General features: G+C 35.6%; 1 protein-coding gene across 4 annotated transcripts in view; it reads left to right on the top strand.

The window, feature by feature from the left end:
* The first annotated feature begins 416 nt into the window (after positions 1-416).
* Positions 417-19,749, top strand: part of LOC131065728 (kinesin-like protein KIN-4A) — a 105,716-nt gene continuing 86,383 nt past the window's right edge. The window contains exons 1-3 of one of the 4 annotated variants that reach the window (XM_058000338.2): positions 417-1,304; positions 14,596-14,742; positions 14,945-15,094. In XM_058000338.2, coding sequence (XP_057856321.1) covers positions 1,131-1,304; positions 14,596-14,742; positions 14,945-15,094 — 471 coding nt within the window. In that variant the 5' untranslated portion in view covers positions 417-1,130. The remainder of the gene's footprint in view (positions 1,305-14,595; positions 14,743-14,944; positions 15,095-19,749) is intronic. The other 3 variants (XM_058000336.2, XM_058000340.2, XM_058000337.2) reach the window with 3 other exon arrangements.

Below are 19,749 nucleotides of genomic sequence, written 5' to 3' on the forward strand. Positions count from 1 at the left end.
TAAATAAATAAAAAATCAAATCTAACATCAAAATTTGTAAAAATTAAACCAAAAACTAATGAGAATTGACATGAATATGCAAATTTCACATCGCATATAAAAGGGTGAGGGTCAGACTTTGGGACATTGCCATAATCATTTAAAAGCTAGTTTAATGTCAAAGAAAGCCTTTATGATCCATTAATTCATGCTTGACTAACGTAATGTTGTTTAGGAGGGTGTTTACAATTAAGTAAAATTAGTTTAGAAGGCTTGCTGAGCTTTCGAGTCTGATGGGTGATTAGGACGGTTGAGTTGGTTTGACCAGACTGGCAATGGGCAAGGGCAAAAGCTTCTTCCTTTTCCTTCCTTTTACTTTAGTGTTGGTTAACGTTAGGCGTGATGTGGAAGAGAGAATTTTTCTCTTTGTAAAGTGGGGTGGCTCTTGTTTTACTTTTTCCCTTCCCCGCGGCACTTGCTTAGCTTGCATTCTAACCTTTTGGAGAGCAAATGAATGTTGGGGGACAGAAAATGGGTCCCACTGCAGAGCCTTTCTATGGCTGCAGCTGGATGGTAACAGCTACTGATGGTGAAAGCCTGTTCTTTGTTAATTGTTAATAATATTGTCTCTTCTCCCTTCTTTTTTTTTTATTGTTAGACGATGTTGAGGTCAGACATATGATCTGGTGTAGTAGGAAAGACGAGAGAGTGAGTGAGTAGCAATCATCCCAATCACTCTCTTTTATAGTTGTTGGTTGTAAGGGACTCTTTGTCTTAAAAAAATAACCATTTTAGTGAATTTTGGGTGGAACTGATTTTTAGTTGCTGATTCCATAATTGTGTTGCTCAACCATAATAATGAACCCACTTGGTCCTAATTTATCTAATTTAACCATGGCGTGGTAGCCTTAAGCTTATCAGGAAGGTGGAGATCTGGAGAGTTGAGCTAACTGTCAACAAGACCACTATCCCAGCTGCAACTCGCCTTGGATTGTATTCACTCACTATATTCTAATCAGGGGACACTTCAATTCTGCTCTATAACAGAAAATAGATAGATCTGCTGCAATGTGAATGTGGGTTATAAGAATCTGAATCCACCCAAAACAGAAACAAATCAAGCCTGGACTGTGGAGATCTGATCTGACACCATGGATGGCAATGGCAATGGGAATGGGCATGCGGTGAACGAAAGGAGTGGGGAAGAGAATGGCGGTGCTCAGTGTCAATCAGTGAAAGTTGGATTGCACATTAGGCCTCTTATAAGTTCAGAGCGTCAGCAGGGATGCAACGACTGCATAGCTGTAGTTCCAGGCAAACCTCAAGTAAGTCTTGGTCTCGACTCTTAATCATTGCTCTTAGCTGTATGTGAATGCCATTTTTCCGGGCAAGCCTCAAGTTAGTATTGGTCTTAATAATTACTCTTGGCTGTATGTAAATGGCCTTTTTGGGAAAACAGCTCTCTACTTGGATGCATTTGACCGTAACATAAATATTGCAAAAAACATGCTCGCCATCAACATATTCACCTGTTTCTCGCCAGTTAGCGAGCCTAGCTGTAAAATTTAATCACATTTTTCTCCTACAATTAGATCGAGACGGTAGTGGCAGAGTAGACAGGGATAACTTGTCTATTTATATACGGTGTTTAATCACAGATACGGGATACCTGCTCTTGCCATTTTTCTTTCAGTGTCAACAACTTTAAAGGTGGCTTTTGCTAGCTGAAACTGCTTATTTTGACAACTGAATTCACCAAGTTCAGTCCCACTGCATTACATTACAGTGCACACGAATGACCTCTTAATGTGTTGCAATTTTATCATGTGCATAGATATTCAATCCAGCTTGGGTGTGCTGTGAGGGTGCCCAAAATCACAGAAGTTCTAAGTTAGAAACAACCCTCCTTGGATCTATGGAAATAACCTAATGATTAGGATGCTTCGAGAAACACAACCCTTAAAGACTGGATGGCAGAACATAACACAGACATCATTTTACCTTAAATGCAATGTCTGAGAGATATCTATTCCACAAAAGTCACTCAGGACTTTCACCTGGCCTCAACCTTTTTACTTACATGTTATTCAGCAGCAAAGAATTCTAATTGAGTGCTCTGGAATCCTTGTGGGTAGTATGGGGTTTGAACAAATTCACCTGGTTGAAATATACATTTACTTTGATTGGTATCATGGTGGTGGGCGGTCTCCAACTAAAGTGCTGCTGATATCTGATTTAAGACCATTTCTGTTGAAATGTGAGAATGGGAAGAGTTTATGCATTTCATGCTGCAATTCACATTATTTTTCATTTAGGCCATTTATTATCAAGATTTTCATCATCTAGAATCTTTGTGTAAATCACATAATTACTACTCTCCACTTGACAGCCTGATGTTTTACTTAGATTTGGACTCGGCAACTTGAAAAAACAAAGAAATATAGAGATTTTTATGGATTTAAAGCTTTTATTATGCACCCTTCAATACATCAACTTCAGAGACACAATAAACTAATCAAATAGAAGCTACTTTGATCACATGCACAAGTTTACATCAATCAAATGAGTACAAAAATGAATTTGAGCTGAAGGATACAGAGGTAGGACAACGTGAATATGAAGATTGAAACTTGTATATCAAAGTTCATGGAGAAAGCTGCACCTAACATTGGGTATATTCTCCACTCGTTGCTCAAATCCTCTTTGCCCATCTTTGCCTTTGTTACAGATTTCTTCATGGAGAAAGCTACTTTCTACATTGCAGCCAAGCTAAGCATACCCACTTACATATTCTTTGTGCCTGGTGCACATATGTTTCTGTTATGTTCTGTTTTCCCAGACTTGTCTTGTAGCTGTCACGTGTTTCATTTAAAGACAGGGAAGGGTTTTGGGTGGAGATACCAAGCTTTCTGCCATTTACTGCAAGGGATCTGCCTGAGTCCATGCAAGATAGATCCAATGCAGTGTTTCACTGGCTTCTCCACCATTGCTCTTGCCTTCCAGAAGTTGCTTAGTTTCTTTTATTTTTTAGTTCTTTTGGCTGTCACAGCCGAATCTAAGCAGTGGGAATCACTGAGTTTGGCTGTCAAAGCCTCATTTTGACTGGTTTGCTCTGGGTCTCATCGAGTTTGGGTGAGTTTAAGCAAATCTTGTAGCATTATATATTCAAAATGAAATTTGCTTCCTGCATGACATTGAGCCTTTATTTAGAACATCCGAGTTAGCTCAAGCTGCTTTGACTTTTGAAACTCTTGTTTCTCCCATATTTTACCTTTTCTAAGTTGCAAGTTGTTAGGAATTTCAAGGTTTCCATTTCACTTCCAGGAGCGTCCCAGCATTTCAGGGAATTTTAGAATGTCTCTAGGTTATATTCATTTCCATTCCAGAAAAGCAAACACAATGAAGTGGGGGTCCGGGAGGTGTTTCCTGCAGCTTAAGTCTTCCATTGATCTATTTTTTCATTGGAAATTTGGAAGGGTTCAATTACAAATAATATCTACAAGAATGTCATTTGGATTTTATCGGCTAGCTATACCAGGAGATTGAATGAATTTCAAAATTCCTTTTGGTGTAACTACAGCAAGGGAGAGACAAGTTAGCAAAGCTATGCATAAAAGCTGCAAGCAAACTATGCTTGCATGTATGTGGCAAAATACCATAATGAACTATTGTAATGACATAAACAGTAGCACACAAAGGCTCTGAAAAGGCGATGCCAAGACACATCTACTTCTAAAATCTGGAATAGGGTGGTAGTTTCTTCCAGGTTTAAAAAAGGACTACTGGGGGGTCTCACAGAATAGAAAAACTCCAGCAATTGTAAAACTTAGGCTTCTCTTCTTAAAAATTTGAGCAACTAGCTTGTGGAAAGGGGAATCTCAGCTGTTGGTAGCTACTGGATGCTATATGTTTGTGGGAGGGTTTTTTACAATGATAGTTAATACGTTCTCTAATTTTTCTGAAAATGGTTTATCAGAAAATTTTTTGTATTAGAAGTTCTAAATTCTGTGGCATAATAGAAATTTTTGCTTTCCATGAGACCATTTAAGCTTAACCGTAGAGTTCCAAATGTTTCTTTGCAGGACCTGCCAAATTTTATTTGGAGTTTTCCTGCATGAATAAACAGAAATCTAGTCCTGATCAACAGGCAATGCTCGAATCACTCTAATATAACCTTGTCATGAAATTCTCGACTGGATAGATCTAGAATGTTTTTCCTTCTCATATCATTCAATTTGAGCATGCATGGTGTTGCTGGACGTTATGGTTGGTGAAAGATTTCTAGTGTTATTGGTTCTCCTATCAGATGCAAATGTATACAGTTATTTGATTCACTGAATGGGTTGGCCAACATTCTCCTCCCGTCCTAGTTGTTAGTGCTTAAGAAGTGTACAAAACTTTTTATCCTTTCAAGTGTAATAATGTTAGTTTTGTAATTATAAATTAATAATTGGTTTATTTATGATATAGAATATCTTATGGTATCTATTAGAATACTTAACAGAAAATAGTTTTGTGTCTTTTGTCAACTTTTGATTGGACAACTGATATTTTGCTGTAGTATAGATTATGCCTTTTCCCCCTGAAGTTTAACTGTGACCATCGTAAGGCTTCTTTGCTTAAAATGTTTCTATCTTCTTTGCCCTCTGCAGCGCGACATAAATTTTCATTTCTTAGAGATAGTGGTTTCTTGTTTTGTGCCTGTAGCTTAAAGATCTTCGAGTGGAAAGAGGTCACTGCTATATTTTTAATTGTCTTTGATGTGAGAATAATGCACAGTAAAAAGTAAAATGCTTTCCATGTTGGAACGTACTTTGCACATGAAACAAAACATTGCTCTGCAATGGTTTCATAGTTTCTTATGTAGTAAGTTTATCTTATCTTGTATTTCCTAGAAATAGGATTGTCTAGAACGGAATACCAATGGTTTCTCAGTGTTCTCTGCTAAGATGTGTGGCTCTTCATGAGTTTCCCAAGCCCTGATTCATATAGGCTTCACTGCTATTTGGTGACTTCAAGTTCATCCTCAAGTGCTTGAGGTTAATGCTTGCGTTCATTACAGCTTTTGGTTTATATTCTCTATATATTATGTTATCAGATAATAATTTATAAACCCTAACTAGTGTAGCTGCATTTAAATCCAGGTATATCTTATAGCTTCAGAATTGTTGTGGAGATGGTGCTGCAGTTTAATTCCTTTAGAAGGTTAGAGAGCATTGGAAACAAGCATCAATTATAGGCATAATATTGTTTGTGAATTATTGAGTCGGTTTGTTTGCCTCTCTTGTGAAATTATTTTTCTTTCTTAGTATCAGCATCATAAGGCATAATTTCCTCCTTTGCATTATAGGCTCCCTCTTCCTCTTGGTACTTTTATCTTTTCTTTCTCTTCTGTTTTTTTGCTTGTTCCATTAGATACTACCGATTTTTTAACTAAGTACCAGTTTGAATTTTATCATTATATCATGACAATTCTTTGTTATCTGTTACACCCTACATTCTGAGTTCCAATTTTTTCTCAAAATGGAAGGGAATTCCTGGCTGAGACTTAAGGAATAGCTTAAAAATGTTTATAATATGTGATTGTCTGTTGGAGGCTAATTAAACAGGCAGTCCTCATTAAAATGACAGAATCTATAATGTGAGTTAAATAAGCTTTTTAGTTTGGCCAAGGAGCAAATTCTCACCCTAGGGGTAAATGAGGCAACAAATGGGGCCCTTACGATGGTCCTCTCTACTCAAATAATTGTAGTTAATAATGTCAAAAGTGCTTGATCTTTTAACATTTACTAATTGTATCAAGAATTACTTTGCTTGAGGTCAGGGTTTTACCATTTTTGTTTTAGGTATGTGAAGGTCAGAGTGTTAGGGGGTTGAAACAGTAGATGAACCCAACTATCTCAGTAGGATTTGGTAGTATGGCTTGTAATATATTAGTTTTTGGTGCTGCAAGATGATCTACGTGTCTGGAACAAACCTGTTGTTATGTATTATGCATTTTATACCAGATTTTATATTGTGAAGTGCTTTGATTTTAAACTTGTGGTAAATATTTCAGAAGGCATATTCATGCACAGTTTGAGCTAGTTGGCTTTTGTAAATATAAAATGTATTTTATTTTGAGCTTGCATATTAGGCTTCATACTTTAGCATGCAAGTAGAGACCAAATATAGGAGCAGGTTTGTGTACCCACACAAGTGAAAGTTAACACGTCTCTTTAGTGTAAATCATCTTCGATATGGCACATGCACATTTGGCTTTGAGGCTATGATGTACGTGGTTTATTTATGTGCTTACGCCAATCTTGTGAATATTATTAACAGCAAGTGGCAAGGATGTAATAACCCTGTCCAGCTATTACCACATTTTTTCATTTTTAACATTACTGCTCACTAAAACTTAGCATATCTTATCTACACAAGTACATCTATAAAGCAATTCAACAAACAAGTTCATATTTGCTTCAAATCAATGCAAGTACTCATAAATGTTCATCAAGTAAAACAAGCAATCCTTTCATATTAATAAAGCAATAAGTGATTGTTTGTGTCTTACATAATATTCATTATATCAATGGAAGCTGAAGCCACTTGGTAACCCAATTTAATTATAATAACACAGTAAATGTACATATGAGATCTTATAAAGTGTTAACGTTGATGAAAAATGTGTATAAAACCATACAAGGAACAGGGTTCGTCCTTTGTTACAAAGTACAATTCATAACCCTGATCGACTTGCAATCCATTCATGATAATATTAACTGTTTACAGCCTATATGTATACAAATATGTTAATAAGTACATCCAAGGTTAAACAAATGAATCAACCTTCTTAATTCCGTCGTTGAGCTCAAACAGGTTATGCTGTGGTTTCTGCTATAGGGTTCTGCCTTTTTAGAAGATGATGCAAGCGGATCCCAACCAAGGGAGTACAGATCTCCTACCCACCCCTAAGATGGATTCACATATTTACCGGAAAAGTGACTCACAGTGACATTGACAAGTTGATGCAAGGGCAAATATTCAAGCCAAGTCCACAAAGGGTTATCATACCAACACCAAATTATAAACACATGCTTCCGTAGTGACCAACTGATAATAGGTAGTGAATGGAGCCCTAATGCATAACATACCTCCTAATACCTAGTTCATTATAGTGTAAGCCCGCTTAATAAATGTGACTCGTTGAAAAGTGGAAGTTTGATGCATCTCATATTACAACATATCTCTTTCTCTTTCCTAATTCATTGCTAGCTGCTGAGACCAACATCCTCTACTACTTGTGGTATTATCAGCAAGGGCATAGCTGCTCAAAACAAGCTTAAAAAGGCAAGAGATGATCAGGCACCTACCATTTGACTTTGGTAGCTAACATTATGGTTCACCGTAGCCTATTGAACCTTCTGAGATAGATTGATTTTGGTGTCTACACCTCCAATGCTACTTGTGAAAGCCAATTTAACTCCAGTATGGCAAGTAGCTCCCAACATCTATAACTTGCATTTTATTGGTGAATGCCAGCTAAAACTTACCCAGCTGCTCCTATTTGCAGTGCACACTCCTTAGCTTCTGTCATTTCAGAAGCAATGGTACTTATTTGTTGAATGGGTCATAGGATTTAAAAGGCTTAGGAATCACCTTGGGAGGAGTAGGATGTGCTATGTTTGTAAGAGAACTTCTATTCTCCACCTATGCTCTCGTAGCGTTTCTAACTCGATCTTTTCTGTGATGCCATGTAAGGTGGCTTCTGTATCTATCTCAATTCTGGTTTATTGTGGTGAAACAAGGTACTCTAGAACTCTAAGAACTAGGTGCTAGACAGTTTATTACATCCTGACATTGGGTTCTGGATTCACACTACAACCTAGAATAGATTTAGGTATCAAAACCAGGTATCTGTTTGCTAACCACAGGTATAGCCTCAAAACACTAATTGATCCATTGACTGAACACCACGTAGTCTAGCATTTGAAAAGAACACAAGCAATAGATGCATATCATTACAGTCCATTCATCATTATAACAAGATTCTTTGCTTATAGATTTCTCCCACTTACAAAGTCTAGTTTCCGTTTCTTCAGGAAGTATGATTTCAACATGCTTGATCAGCAACTTGACCACTGTATCCTTAAGGATTACATGATCCCGGATTTCATTTGTCAGAGTCAAGACAATGACAAAATAGGAAACTGTTGCATACTTTATTTTTCAACATCAGTACGGAAATAAAGATAAGCTACACTCTACCACAAGCATTTTATATCCAGGGTTTGGTCAGGCCATATATATTACAATGTGTATTTGAGCAAGAAAGGTTCCTAAAAGGACAAACAAACACTTGGTTGAAGATCACCTGATATATACGTCATAGGTTAGATAAGTTTGATAATTAGATTGCAGCAACTACCTGATCTTGCCTTTGTCATTCTATTTTGATTAAAGCATATTTCCTAGATGTCCGATTGCAGTTTATCATGGAATTAGAAAAGAAAGAAAACCTCAGCAAGCTTGCAAAAGTGATCAATTCCATCCTTGCTTGCTTATCTAATTTTCCATTTCAAATGTGTTTCTAAGGTGGCTAAACATGTTTGAATCACACTTCATTAAACATGAATCACAGTTTGAAACTTCTTTCTTGTTATTGGGAAAATGGGTTAATTTGTGTAGTATTCAAGCTAGCCTATCAAAATATCCTTAGTTATGCTTCTGATAGTAATATAGAATGAATTATGAAAGACTTTTTTCAAAATAAATCAAAATATGTAGTTAAGTATTAGTGAAGTGGTCAGTTTACTGTTTGGTTAGTTAAACCAATCCTATCAAAATTTGTTTAATATGCCTTTCCATCATATGCTATTTAAATTTTTTTAGCATTGTTTTTATATCTCTATCCCTATGTAGGGAATCTTTTTTTAAATTTTGCTGATACATAATTACTATTTGTTCATAAAGCTTAAAAGGGAATTGTATGAATAGTCTTTTTGTAAAAAGAAAGTCATTAAATTTTTCCTTTTAAAAAAAGAGAATGAGGAAATTATTAAGAGTTATCAAATGTTATCAAATGTCTATCTTCTCCCATGGTTTCTCACCAATGGAGTCTAAAGGATAGATCCTATAAGATTCAGAGTCTAGGGAAAAAGGTAGGAGCAACAATAATGCTCATAGACAAACAGTTGTGGAGTGGGTCAAATTAAATGTCACAGAAGATTAAGATAAAATTATAAAAACAATCCTCATGTTTGAGGATGTCTAGGATGTGGTTGAAGTAAAAAAGGATGACAAGTAGAGATGTACAAGAAAAGCAATGGGTAAAACAAAATTGAAAGGTGCTCATGCTCATTATTCTCTCAATTGAAGTAAGATGCTGACACCATTCAAGACATAATGGATGCTTATGTAGCCTGTGCAAAATCAAAGTCTATAGGAGGTAAACAACATAGGTTAGTGTTATACCTTATGGAGAAGTTGCACATATTGAAGATGAAGAATTTCTATATTTTTTTGGATGTGGCTCACAAAAATTAAGAACTAAATGTTGGATTTTGAACAATAAGTTGATTTAAGTCAATTGGTGATCATCATCATTCTTCGCGTTCTCCCTTCTTCATTCAATGTGTTTTTAATGTCATTGATTGTCTCCTATTAACAATTTACCGCTTAGGAGCTTGTTGAATTACTTCAACATGTATCAAATGTTGGTGACACTGATGAAGAAGAAAAGGCTCTTTCTTCTGAAGAAAAAAGGACGAAGATTTACTGGTTGTAACATAATTTTAGTGTTGCAAAGTTTATCCAAAATGAAAAAAATACTGCAAACAACATTGAAGTGTCATATTTGTGGCAAGTTCCATATTAACAAATACTTTTGATATAATGGTCTCACACAAAAAAAAATAGAGAAAATCATCAAGGGCATTGAAGATACCAGAATTTTCAACATCAAAACAATAAAATCTGGAAACTGAATGTCAAGAATGATGGTGAAAACATCATATGTAACACATTATCCAAGTGCTATACCAGTCACATACTGTAACAGAAAATGAGAAAAAATTTTGTACATCGACTTGGGTGTCATAAATCACTTTTTTTGAGCAAAGACTAGTTCCTGCAGCTGAAAGAGTATAATGGGACAGTCAACCTTTGGAGCCAACTCCTCTCTGTAACCAAAAGTAAAGGTTTTATCCCTCTCACTCACTCAAACAACAAATGTGAAGCCAAGGCATCTTGTTTGTTCCTCTATGTTGTTGTCTTGAGATTCTTGATAGCATTCTGAAAGTTGAAATTGCCATGAAAGAAGGTAAAATATTGTATCTGATAAAAAACATGTCCAAATATAGCAGACTTGTAGTTAAAGGGTATAAGAGAGTAGGCACAGCTGTACCGACTAGATGTCACCTAACTTTCCCTGTTTCTCATGCACAAATAAGTTTACTATAACATAAATGGTTTGGACTCTTGTGGTCTTCTTACTTAATGGATTTAAGAAAGCAAAAGATGGCCTATGGGCTACTGGCTATCAAGCATGCATCGAAACTGCTTTCTAATTTTGTTGTTAGAAAGAAACACAATTTGAAGTTTGACAGTAGCAAGCCACATCTAGCTAGGGCCGCTCTTGATTTAGTTCACAACAATTTGTATTGGCCTTTTTTCCAAAATTTCATTTGCTTTTGATACTTAATATCGTTCATTGATGATCACTCCTTTAAGATGTGGGCTTTCATCTTGCAGAATAAGTTTGAAACTTTTTAATACTTCAAGACTTTAACAGGTACTGTTGAGAATCAAATTTGTTGCTCAATCAAGATCCTCCACACAAATTGAGTGGGTCAGTGCATGTCAAAAAAGTGCATACACAGGCCCCTAACTGCTACTTATCCTCCACAACAAAAACAAATTGCGAAAAGACAGCATTGAATGATCAAGGAGGAGACGATGCCATGCATCTTGAAAGACATGAACATGGACAAATGCTATTGGGCTGCAACAGTGACTACATTAGTATATTTACTCAATGAAGCACCAACAAAAACTTTGAACAACAATACTCTTGAATTATCGGTCAGGATAGAAGACTGATTTTAATCAGCTCAAAACATTTGGGAGCACAATATACAACTGCATTTGAAGAAGAGGCAAAAAAAAGGATCAAAGAAATGTGAAGTGGATCTTTCTTAGGCACAGTAGTAAATCTTAAGACTATCAGAAAGTTGATCCTACAACCCAAAAGATATACATTAGTAGAAATGTGGTCTTTCATCAATGTCCACATAATAGTCTATCAAAATTTCGTCCAAAAGAAGATGATCAACAAATGGTTAAAAAGATATCAAAGAATTCAAAGAAGTTGAGGAAGAAAAAGAGGAAGTTGATGCTGATTTTCAAGAAAGGTTTGTTCCAATGAAAGGACAATCCAAAGTTGGAAAACTCGGACTCGCCATGGACTCGGCTGCCCAAAAAGTTGGACTCGGACTCGGACTCGGCAAAAATTCAGGAAAGGACTCGACAATAAAAAAACCCGTAGTTTTACGAAAAAAGAAGAAATTAATGCATTTAGAGAACATAAGAGCCATAATTGAAACATTACATGTCATATGATCTCCAAACACTCAATAATTGAAATTTTCATCATTCATACTCATAGCCTCAAACTTTAAAATGTATAACAGCAGCATAAGTTTTATAAATGTTTACAAAATTACATATAATGATATGTCCAAATGTGAAAAACAACAATGAACAAACTAAAGAGAAGACTACATCTTCCTCTTCCCAACTCTAGTGAAAACCAAGGGAGAGATAGAACTAGAGGTCTAGTTCTAGGAGTCCAATGTGGCTTTTCCAGCTCGCCAAAATTAGGTTGAGGGTAGCACCATTTGCTGGGGTCTGAGGGTGAGAGAGAGGGGTAGAGACATAAGTCTAGCTCTTGGGGGAGAGAGGAGAGAGTGAGATAGAGAGTGGTAGAGAGAGGGGATAGAGGAAGAGTGATAGGGAGATAGATAGGTCTAAAATTCAGGGCAGATAAAGTGAGTGAGATAGAGAGAGCTACTGATTACTGAAATTTGATTGTCTGAAAATTTAAAAGATCATCTAAAACCTAGAATTTGCATTATAACTCCTAGAGATCTGAAGCCACTCTCAAACATCCTGTCAATATATACATGAAATATAACTTATATAAGAAAGGAAAAAGACATATTGAAATGTGACTTGTACTTTCATGTATATATTCTGATGAAGAGAATGAGACTGACTTGAAAAAAAAAAAAAATTTAGATAATTTTTTTGATGTGTTCTTATCTCTTTTGTTGGGCGTGTTTCTATGCGTTGCGAGTCTTTAAGTCGGACTCGCGAGTCCCGACTTAGGACTCGCGCGAGTCTTTGGCACAGATTCGTGAGTCTTGTGCCAGGACTCGGCTCGCAAGTCCTTGGCGAGTCGACTCAGCCCACCAATAGACTCATGAGTCTTTTAACTATGGGACAATCTAAAGGAGGAGAAAGTGTTTAGAATAAAACATTCTATTGAAAAACTCCTGGAACTCGTCGTTCAACCTAATCAGATGTAATCAGATGGCCAACTTGGAAGGTGCAAGAAAATTTGGAGAATTCACCCACAAAAAATGTATCCCAGATTCCCAAGAACTTAGAAGAGGTGTAGTATTGATGAGCAGGATGTTTCATTACTCAATACCAATCTCTGTTAAAGAGGCTTTGCAATCAAAAAAGTGGATTGAAGAAATGCAAGTATGATTTGATGTTCTCATGTTAGTCAAATTTAGGAGCTTGCTGATTTCCTACATGGGAAGAAACCAACTTGATGCAAAGGGGTGCCTTGTACAAAATATATTTTTTAGATGGTACCATTGATAAACACAAAATTCAGGTATGCTCCAAAAGAAGGATTGACTATCAAGAAACTTTGGCACATGCTGCAAAGATGAAAGCCATCATATCTGTGTTCTTGCTTGGTACACAATTTGGATGGTGCATTCACCAAATGGATGTGAAGAGTGCATTTTTGAGTTGGAATCTCTAACAGGAAGTGTACATGCAAGTACTTGATGGATTTGAATTTCAAGAAAAAAGGAAAGTAAAAAAATATATTAATATCCATAGATGACCAAAAGTAGGTCAATGGGACTCAAGAATACACTACTTTACAAAGAAAGTTCAAGGAGGAGAATCCTAGATCAAATCATTGTATGGGTTGAAGTAAACACATTGTGCATGGTACATACAAATTGATTAGCATTTTCTGCACATGAATCATGTCAAAGCCTTTTAGACTACAAGTGAGATTGTCATCCTGATTGTGTATGTCGACAATCTTGTGATCACTGTAAGAAAAGTGAAAAGTTGACTTTAGATGTGGATTGGTGTTTAAATAATTTAGATGACAGATCTTGTATTGTTGCATTGCTGCCTTGAACTTAGATGTATGGCAATACATAATCATGTATTTTCTTTCTTAGATAGTGTCCCAAAGAATTGATTGAAAACTTTGGGGTGGCTGATAGCAAAACAATAGTGAAAATCCATGGAGCCCCGATTATAATTTTCCAGCTATGATTTATCAGAAAAAGGTAAATGAATCTCACTACAGAAAATTGGTGGGAGCCTCATCTATCTTACAAATACCTGATCAGATGCAGGATATTTAGCAAGCTATCTCTCCAAGATCATGACAGAACCTAGACAAACACATTAGAAGACAGCTAAAACTCTGTTGAGATATGCATTGGGTATTCTAAACTTTGGACTAGAGTACAAAAAGGATGACGATTTCTGCTTGATTGGTTACATAGATGCAAATTTGGCAGGATCTATTGATGATTGCAAGTAAGCAATTGGGTTTGCTGTCAACATGAGCTCGAGCAATTTCCTAGGTGTGTAAGAAGCAGAGTACAAGGAAGCACAGGGAGCATTATGCATAGCAATCCGATATTGTAGAATCGAAGGTGATATTGGTATCTCCTCCAATCCACCACCAACAACATACTGCAATAATCATAATGTTTATAACATGGTGAAGAATCCAGTGATGTATGAATGATCCAAACACATTAAGGTTTGTTTTCATTAATTTGGAGAAAAGGTGCAAAATAATGAAATAGAGATGTTGTTTATTTCCTCCTATGATCAACTTGCAGATGGATTTATAAAGTCAGTGTCTCAAGCCAAATTTGTACAGTTTTAAACTGGACTCATTGTAATTGAATCGACACAAGTTAGATATTCAGTGTGTGTGTTGGGCAACTCTACCAAACACTGTTTGCTATAAATATTACCACATTGGAAATACAATAACAATGAGCTTTATTATTCCAACTCTCTTGTTGTTTAATTACACTTCTGTATCAGACTTTGCTTTCAAATCGCTAGTTTCTTTATATGCTAATTATTAATATGCAGTGTGCACACAAGAAAATATCATCATGCCATTTCTTTTTTAAATAGTGCATTATGCATATTTTCTCATAATTTGCTACAATTGATAGAAATTCATTAATGCCTTGTATTTAAATTATCAGGATTCTGAGATTTGGATTTTAGATTCAGCGGAGATGTAGAATAGACCTCTAATATGTACCAATCGCTGATTGAATTTTGCAGGTGCAAATCGGTACTCATTCATTTACATTTGATCACGTGTATGGCAGCACTGGCTCTCCTTCGTCAATGATTTTTGGAGAATGTGTTGCTCCACTTGTTGATGGTTTATTCCAAGGTTATAATGCCACAGTTCTTGCATATGGGCAGGTGTGTGTGATCTCATCACAACACTTGTTTGTTGGTTGATCAAAATATTTATTTTGATTTTAATCCCATTCTCTTCTGTAATTCTGTTGCAATTAGATCTTAAATGAGTATATTGTATGGAGGAATTGGATGATAGCATGTGCTTCTTGATTTCAAGTTTGTTGTTGTATTCATATTGGCTGACATTTACATCTTATTGTAGACTGGTTCTGGCAAGACATACACCATGGGCACTGGTTATGCAGAAGGTGAGGAGACAGGAATTATTCCTCAAGTTATGGAGGCAATATTCAAAAAAATTGAAACATTGAAAAATCAAGCGGAATTTCAGTTAAGAGTTTCATTCATTGAGGTATGCTTCAATGAACCTTTATTGTACTGTTTGGTCCAGTTTTCTTCCTTATATTCATCATTCATGATACTCAATTTGTTTATCCTTATTTATCTCTCTTTTTTATAGTTGACAACTTGGTTGTTAAACCTTAGAAAAATTAATGTATTATGTAAGCTGCATTTCTCTTGGGCTAAAGAAGGACACTTCTTGTCATGTGGCCCTTATGATACATGGTATAGTATTATTAGTACTTGAGAAATGTATATTAGATTCCTTCTGCTGTATTTAGTGCGTATTATTTAATTGGTAAATGTAAGGAGGAATAACCAACGTTTCCTTTCATTTGCCCTTTCATCTGTGCTGAGAGGCACATTTTACATCCCACGTCAACTTGGACTTTTGTTGTGTGTGGGTGAGTGGATGTGTGGAGAACATTGAAGGTCAAAATTTTATATAGGAAAAATTTCAAATAAGATAGCATATTCAAACCTCAATGTAATCCTAAAATGTATGAAAAAGTACCCAATAGACTCTCAGTGTAAGAGCATAGGGATTGGACACCATGAGACATTGAATATCTCTCAGTACATATCATATTCATGTTAAGATGTGTTTGTGCTGGTGCGTACTAAATATGAATATTGATAAAGTGGATAATCCACATACTATCGTCTCTTTATTGACTAAAATATATATTTTTATTTGGATAACCAGCATTCTATCTACTCATTACTGACTAAAATTTATATTTATATTTGCATGCATATCACCTAGGACCACCTATTGTTGTCTATCATTTGGTATCGGAGTCTCCTTTTGTATGACCAAGTGTTGTAATTGTCGGTTAGAACTTAAAAGACCCATGATAACAATATCATTCCTTGCCACTTTACCCTAGAAATAGTCTGAAGTAAGATATTTCTGTTTGGGATTTTTCAGTATTTATTTATTTGGTGCATAGTGGTTTTATAGAAATTGGAGTCAAACCTTTATTTTAAGCTTTCTCAAGTTGCAAATGTTTTTCAATGGATAAATGACAAAAAATTTCCCTTGGTGAATATTATTAGCCTTTAAATTATCCCTATAGACTAAGATTTTCCTGATTATAATATGATTTAGGTAAAGAATTCTTGGACTGCTCAGTATTTGTCTCATCCTTGGCTCTTGAGCCACTGGCCTGTTGTTTATATGATCTTTTGAGAAAATAAAGTGTTTGTGGTATTTTGGCAGATCATTTTAAACAAAAGCTAAGCCCTTCCCGTGGAGTAATTTGCTCATCTTCTGCAAAATCTTGAAGGAAAGAGGAATTTGTTTTTGTATCTATTCTTGAATTTGTGCTTGACTTCCTCTTTTGAGGAATGGAAGAGTAGATTTTCTTTGTACAAGAGATTTTCTTTCCAAATCTCACTTTCAGTTGTCTTTGCTTATTGTGCTATACTCCCTTGATTTCTGAATTTCATTTTTTTGCTGTGAGGAAAGGGGTAGGGGGAAGAAGCCTTCTTGTTTTTAAGCAATTCAACAGTTACCCAAGGTTACCGGGAGATGGGTACTTGGAGACTCCAGAGACTGGTACTGGTACTTTTATGGCTGATTTTCAAAAATAGGAGATGGGGGTACTTGGAGATGCCAATTTTTTTTTATATAGCAATAATTTCCAGAAAATATCATGGCATAGAACTTTGAAAACAAGAACAGTGGTAAACTTTAACATTAACTTCAAAGTTTAAATACACAAATGTCAAATGTCATTGTGTCAAAGAGTTCAAAACTCGCACAACATATTTCATATTAGATTATCATTACATATTGAAATTCAAAAATATTGATAGTTTGATGCTGATACACATGCCAAAGGATGAGATGCCTAGTCTTGAGAAATTTTGTACTGTTTTTTTGAGAATGGAGAAGGTTTGCATGGATGTGTCCCTATAAGATATCTGAGAAGGCTGGAGATATTCAGTGGCTTCCATTATTTTCGACAGTTGAATTGATGTTACTTAAAGATCTCTTATTACCATCCCGGTGACCTCTTTAAAAGAACAGCGGTTAGCAAATCACGACACTACAAGAAAATTGTATAATTGTACATCATTGATGAGTCTTTCTAGAGAGGCAATTGAGCATATTTATCAGAAGACTATATAGTGGCTATCATTATCATTACTAACATATAAGTAATAATGATTTTGCAAGGGTGATGATAGAGGATAAGAATCGGAGGTTTTTATAACACCTTATGGCCTAAGTTTTCTGGCAGGAGACATCAATTTCTAGTAGGGAGACTTCGGAGATGGCAGCCAGAAGAACCCTGTGTGTCGAGATGTTTCCAGGGATATCTCTAGTCTCCGAGACACGTCTTTGTCTCCAAGATGCGTCTCAAGGGGTAGGAGATGGGTCTTCTGGTAACTATAACTATCAGCTGGTTAAGGCCTGAACTGGGTTTACACAAGCAAAGCTATATTAGTTGAAATTTTAATACAAGAAACCTTGCTTCCTGTTTGAAGATCAGAATTATCATTCTCTCAAATTTCTTTTAAAGTGGTTGAATGCAAGTTTTTAAGGACCAACAAGCATCCTTGGGACAAGCAATGAAATTCTTGCCGGATTATTGTGTTTACAACTTTGCACAATTGCAAGGAATCAAATTTTGCCATTTACGGCATTTTGGAGAAAACAAGAGAGTAAGTTAAGTATACTTAGATTAGTCAATACTGATATGTTTAGCAAGAACAAAACACAAAGAGATACATGATTTAGACAAATTTTGCAATTTTGGGGCTTGTGAAAATCAGTCCCAATAGAGTGTTAACAACTATGCATCCATTCAAGCACTTACTCACTGAAACTAAAATCTTGAAGAACGAGAATAGTCACGCAACTACGACCAAAAATCTTAGGAATATCATGGATGTGTTTATGATGAAAATTAAAAATCTAGATTGCTTTTTCTAAAGTGAACTTCAGCTCTCTTTTATTGTCGCATCGATATACATTTTTATTTTTACATTTGATTTTTCACTTTTTTTTTTTAATTTAACTTGTTTTATTTCTTTATATGATATTTTGTGAATATTTGTATAGAATACAATCGAATTATGTTTTTACTAAATAGACTATATTATTTTAATGAAGTTCAAAATTATAAAATAGAATATTGTTGAATACTTTTATTTGAATATGGTATTGTCATATATATATTAAAAAAAATTCACACACACACACACACACATTAATACTGTTGTCCCCCCATTGTCCTGAAAAGTGGCCCTTGGACCACCATCCCCAAAATGTGCCCCCTATTGTTCTACCATCTTGCTGCCCCTGTCCTCGATACATTATGGAACATAGCATTTAACCAATGCTTGAGGGCCCCTCAATTCCCAACCAATATCATTGAACCATTGAGAAGGGATCTTCGACCAACTCAATACTACAAATTGGCAAGAAGATAACTTAGAACTAGAAGCAATACAATGCACGTGAAACTTGTTTATGTTAGAAATCTTCTTCACTTCCACACATGGGAAGAGTTTAATGGCAGTAGCAAATTGAAGATCAGCCAAGTCAAAGTGATCAAGGAGATGAATACTTTCAATTGGGAGACCAATAGAAATATATTTGAGTAGGTCATGCATAGCCTCACAACAATAACAAAAAGGAAGTGAGACAGGGGACAACTTTTCTTGATGGATCTCTCCAAAGAGCAAAGGGATTAGATACCTATTAACATCCACATGTGTAGAATGATCTTGAAAGAGAACCTCAATCATTCTATACAATTTGTCTCTAATTTCAAGTCTTCCATGCTATAGAATATGTCTCTAAATCCCAAAAGCTCTTAGAACTAATAAATAATTTTAAATTACCATTCAACTCTGTCGTAAGCTCTCTCAAAATCAAGAAGCACCATACACATTTTGACCAAAAGTTTTAGCCCACTTCATCCTTTGCCAACTAGTAATAAGGTCTCCTAGAATATATCTATCTTTGACAAAACCAGTTTGAGACCAAGAAATGATCCTAGAGGAATATTCTTCAAGGTCACAACAATAACTTCTCCAAAAACTTGTAGGACACATTCAACAGAGTAATTGGCCTCCATTTTTTGATAAAAGACATGTCTCCTTATATAGAAAGGAGCTTATTTATACCTTGTTTAATGGCCTTACCTAAAGAACTCACCTGAATAGCTTCTTTATAAATATTCAACAAATCACTACCAATCCAATCCTTGCTAACTTTGTAAGACTCAGTAAGAAGTCCATCCACACTAGGGAATTTTATTATTTCTAAAGTTTCCAATTGCTTAAAAATGCTTGTCAAGAGTGCTGTCTTTTTCAAGATCTAAATCATCATTCAAATCAAAGTTTTTGAGGAATAATATCATTACAAAACTTCTTGGCCCTCTCAGTCTCCTCAATAAAGCCATCAGAGGGAAATAATGACATATAAAAGGAAATAAAATATATGTAATCTCCCCTGGATATGTAGATAATGTCTCTTAAACATCCACTTGACTAATCTTTTCGCTAGCAAACTTAGTTTTAAGTAAACTGATGAAAAAATTGACCCCTTTGTAGCCATACTTAATCCAAGAGATTCTGGATCCAAGCTTAGCACCTTGGGCCAGATAGCTTTGATGATAACTCCATGCATGTTTAGTTCCAGTCAAC

The sequence above is a fragment of the Cryptomeria japonica genome, chromosome 7, assembly GCF_030272615.1.
Source record: "Cryptomeria japonica chromosome 7, Sugi_1.0, whole genome shotgun sequence".
Classification (NCBI taxonomy): domain Eukaryota; kingdom Viridiplantae; phylum Streptophyta; class Pinopsida; order Cupressales; family Cupressaceae; genus Cryptomeria; species Cryptomeria japonica.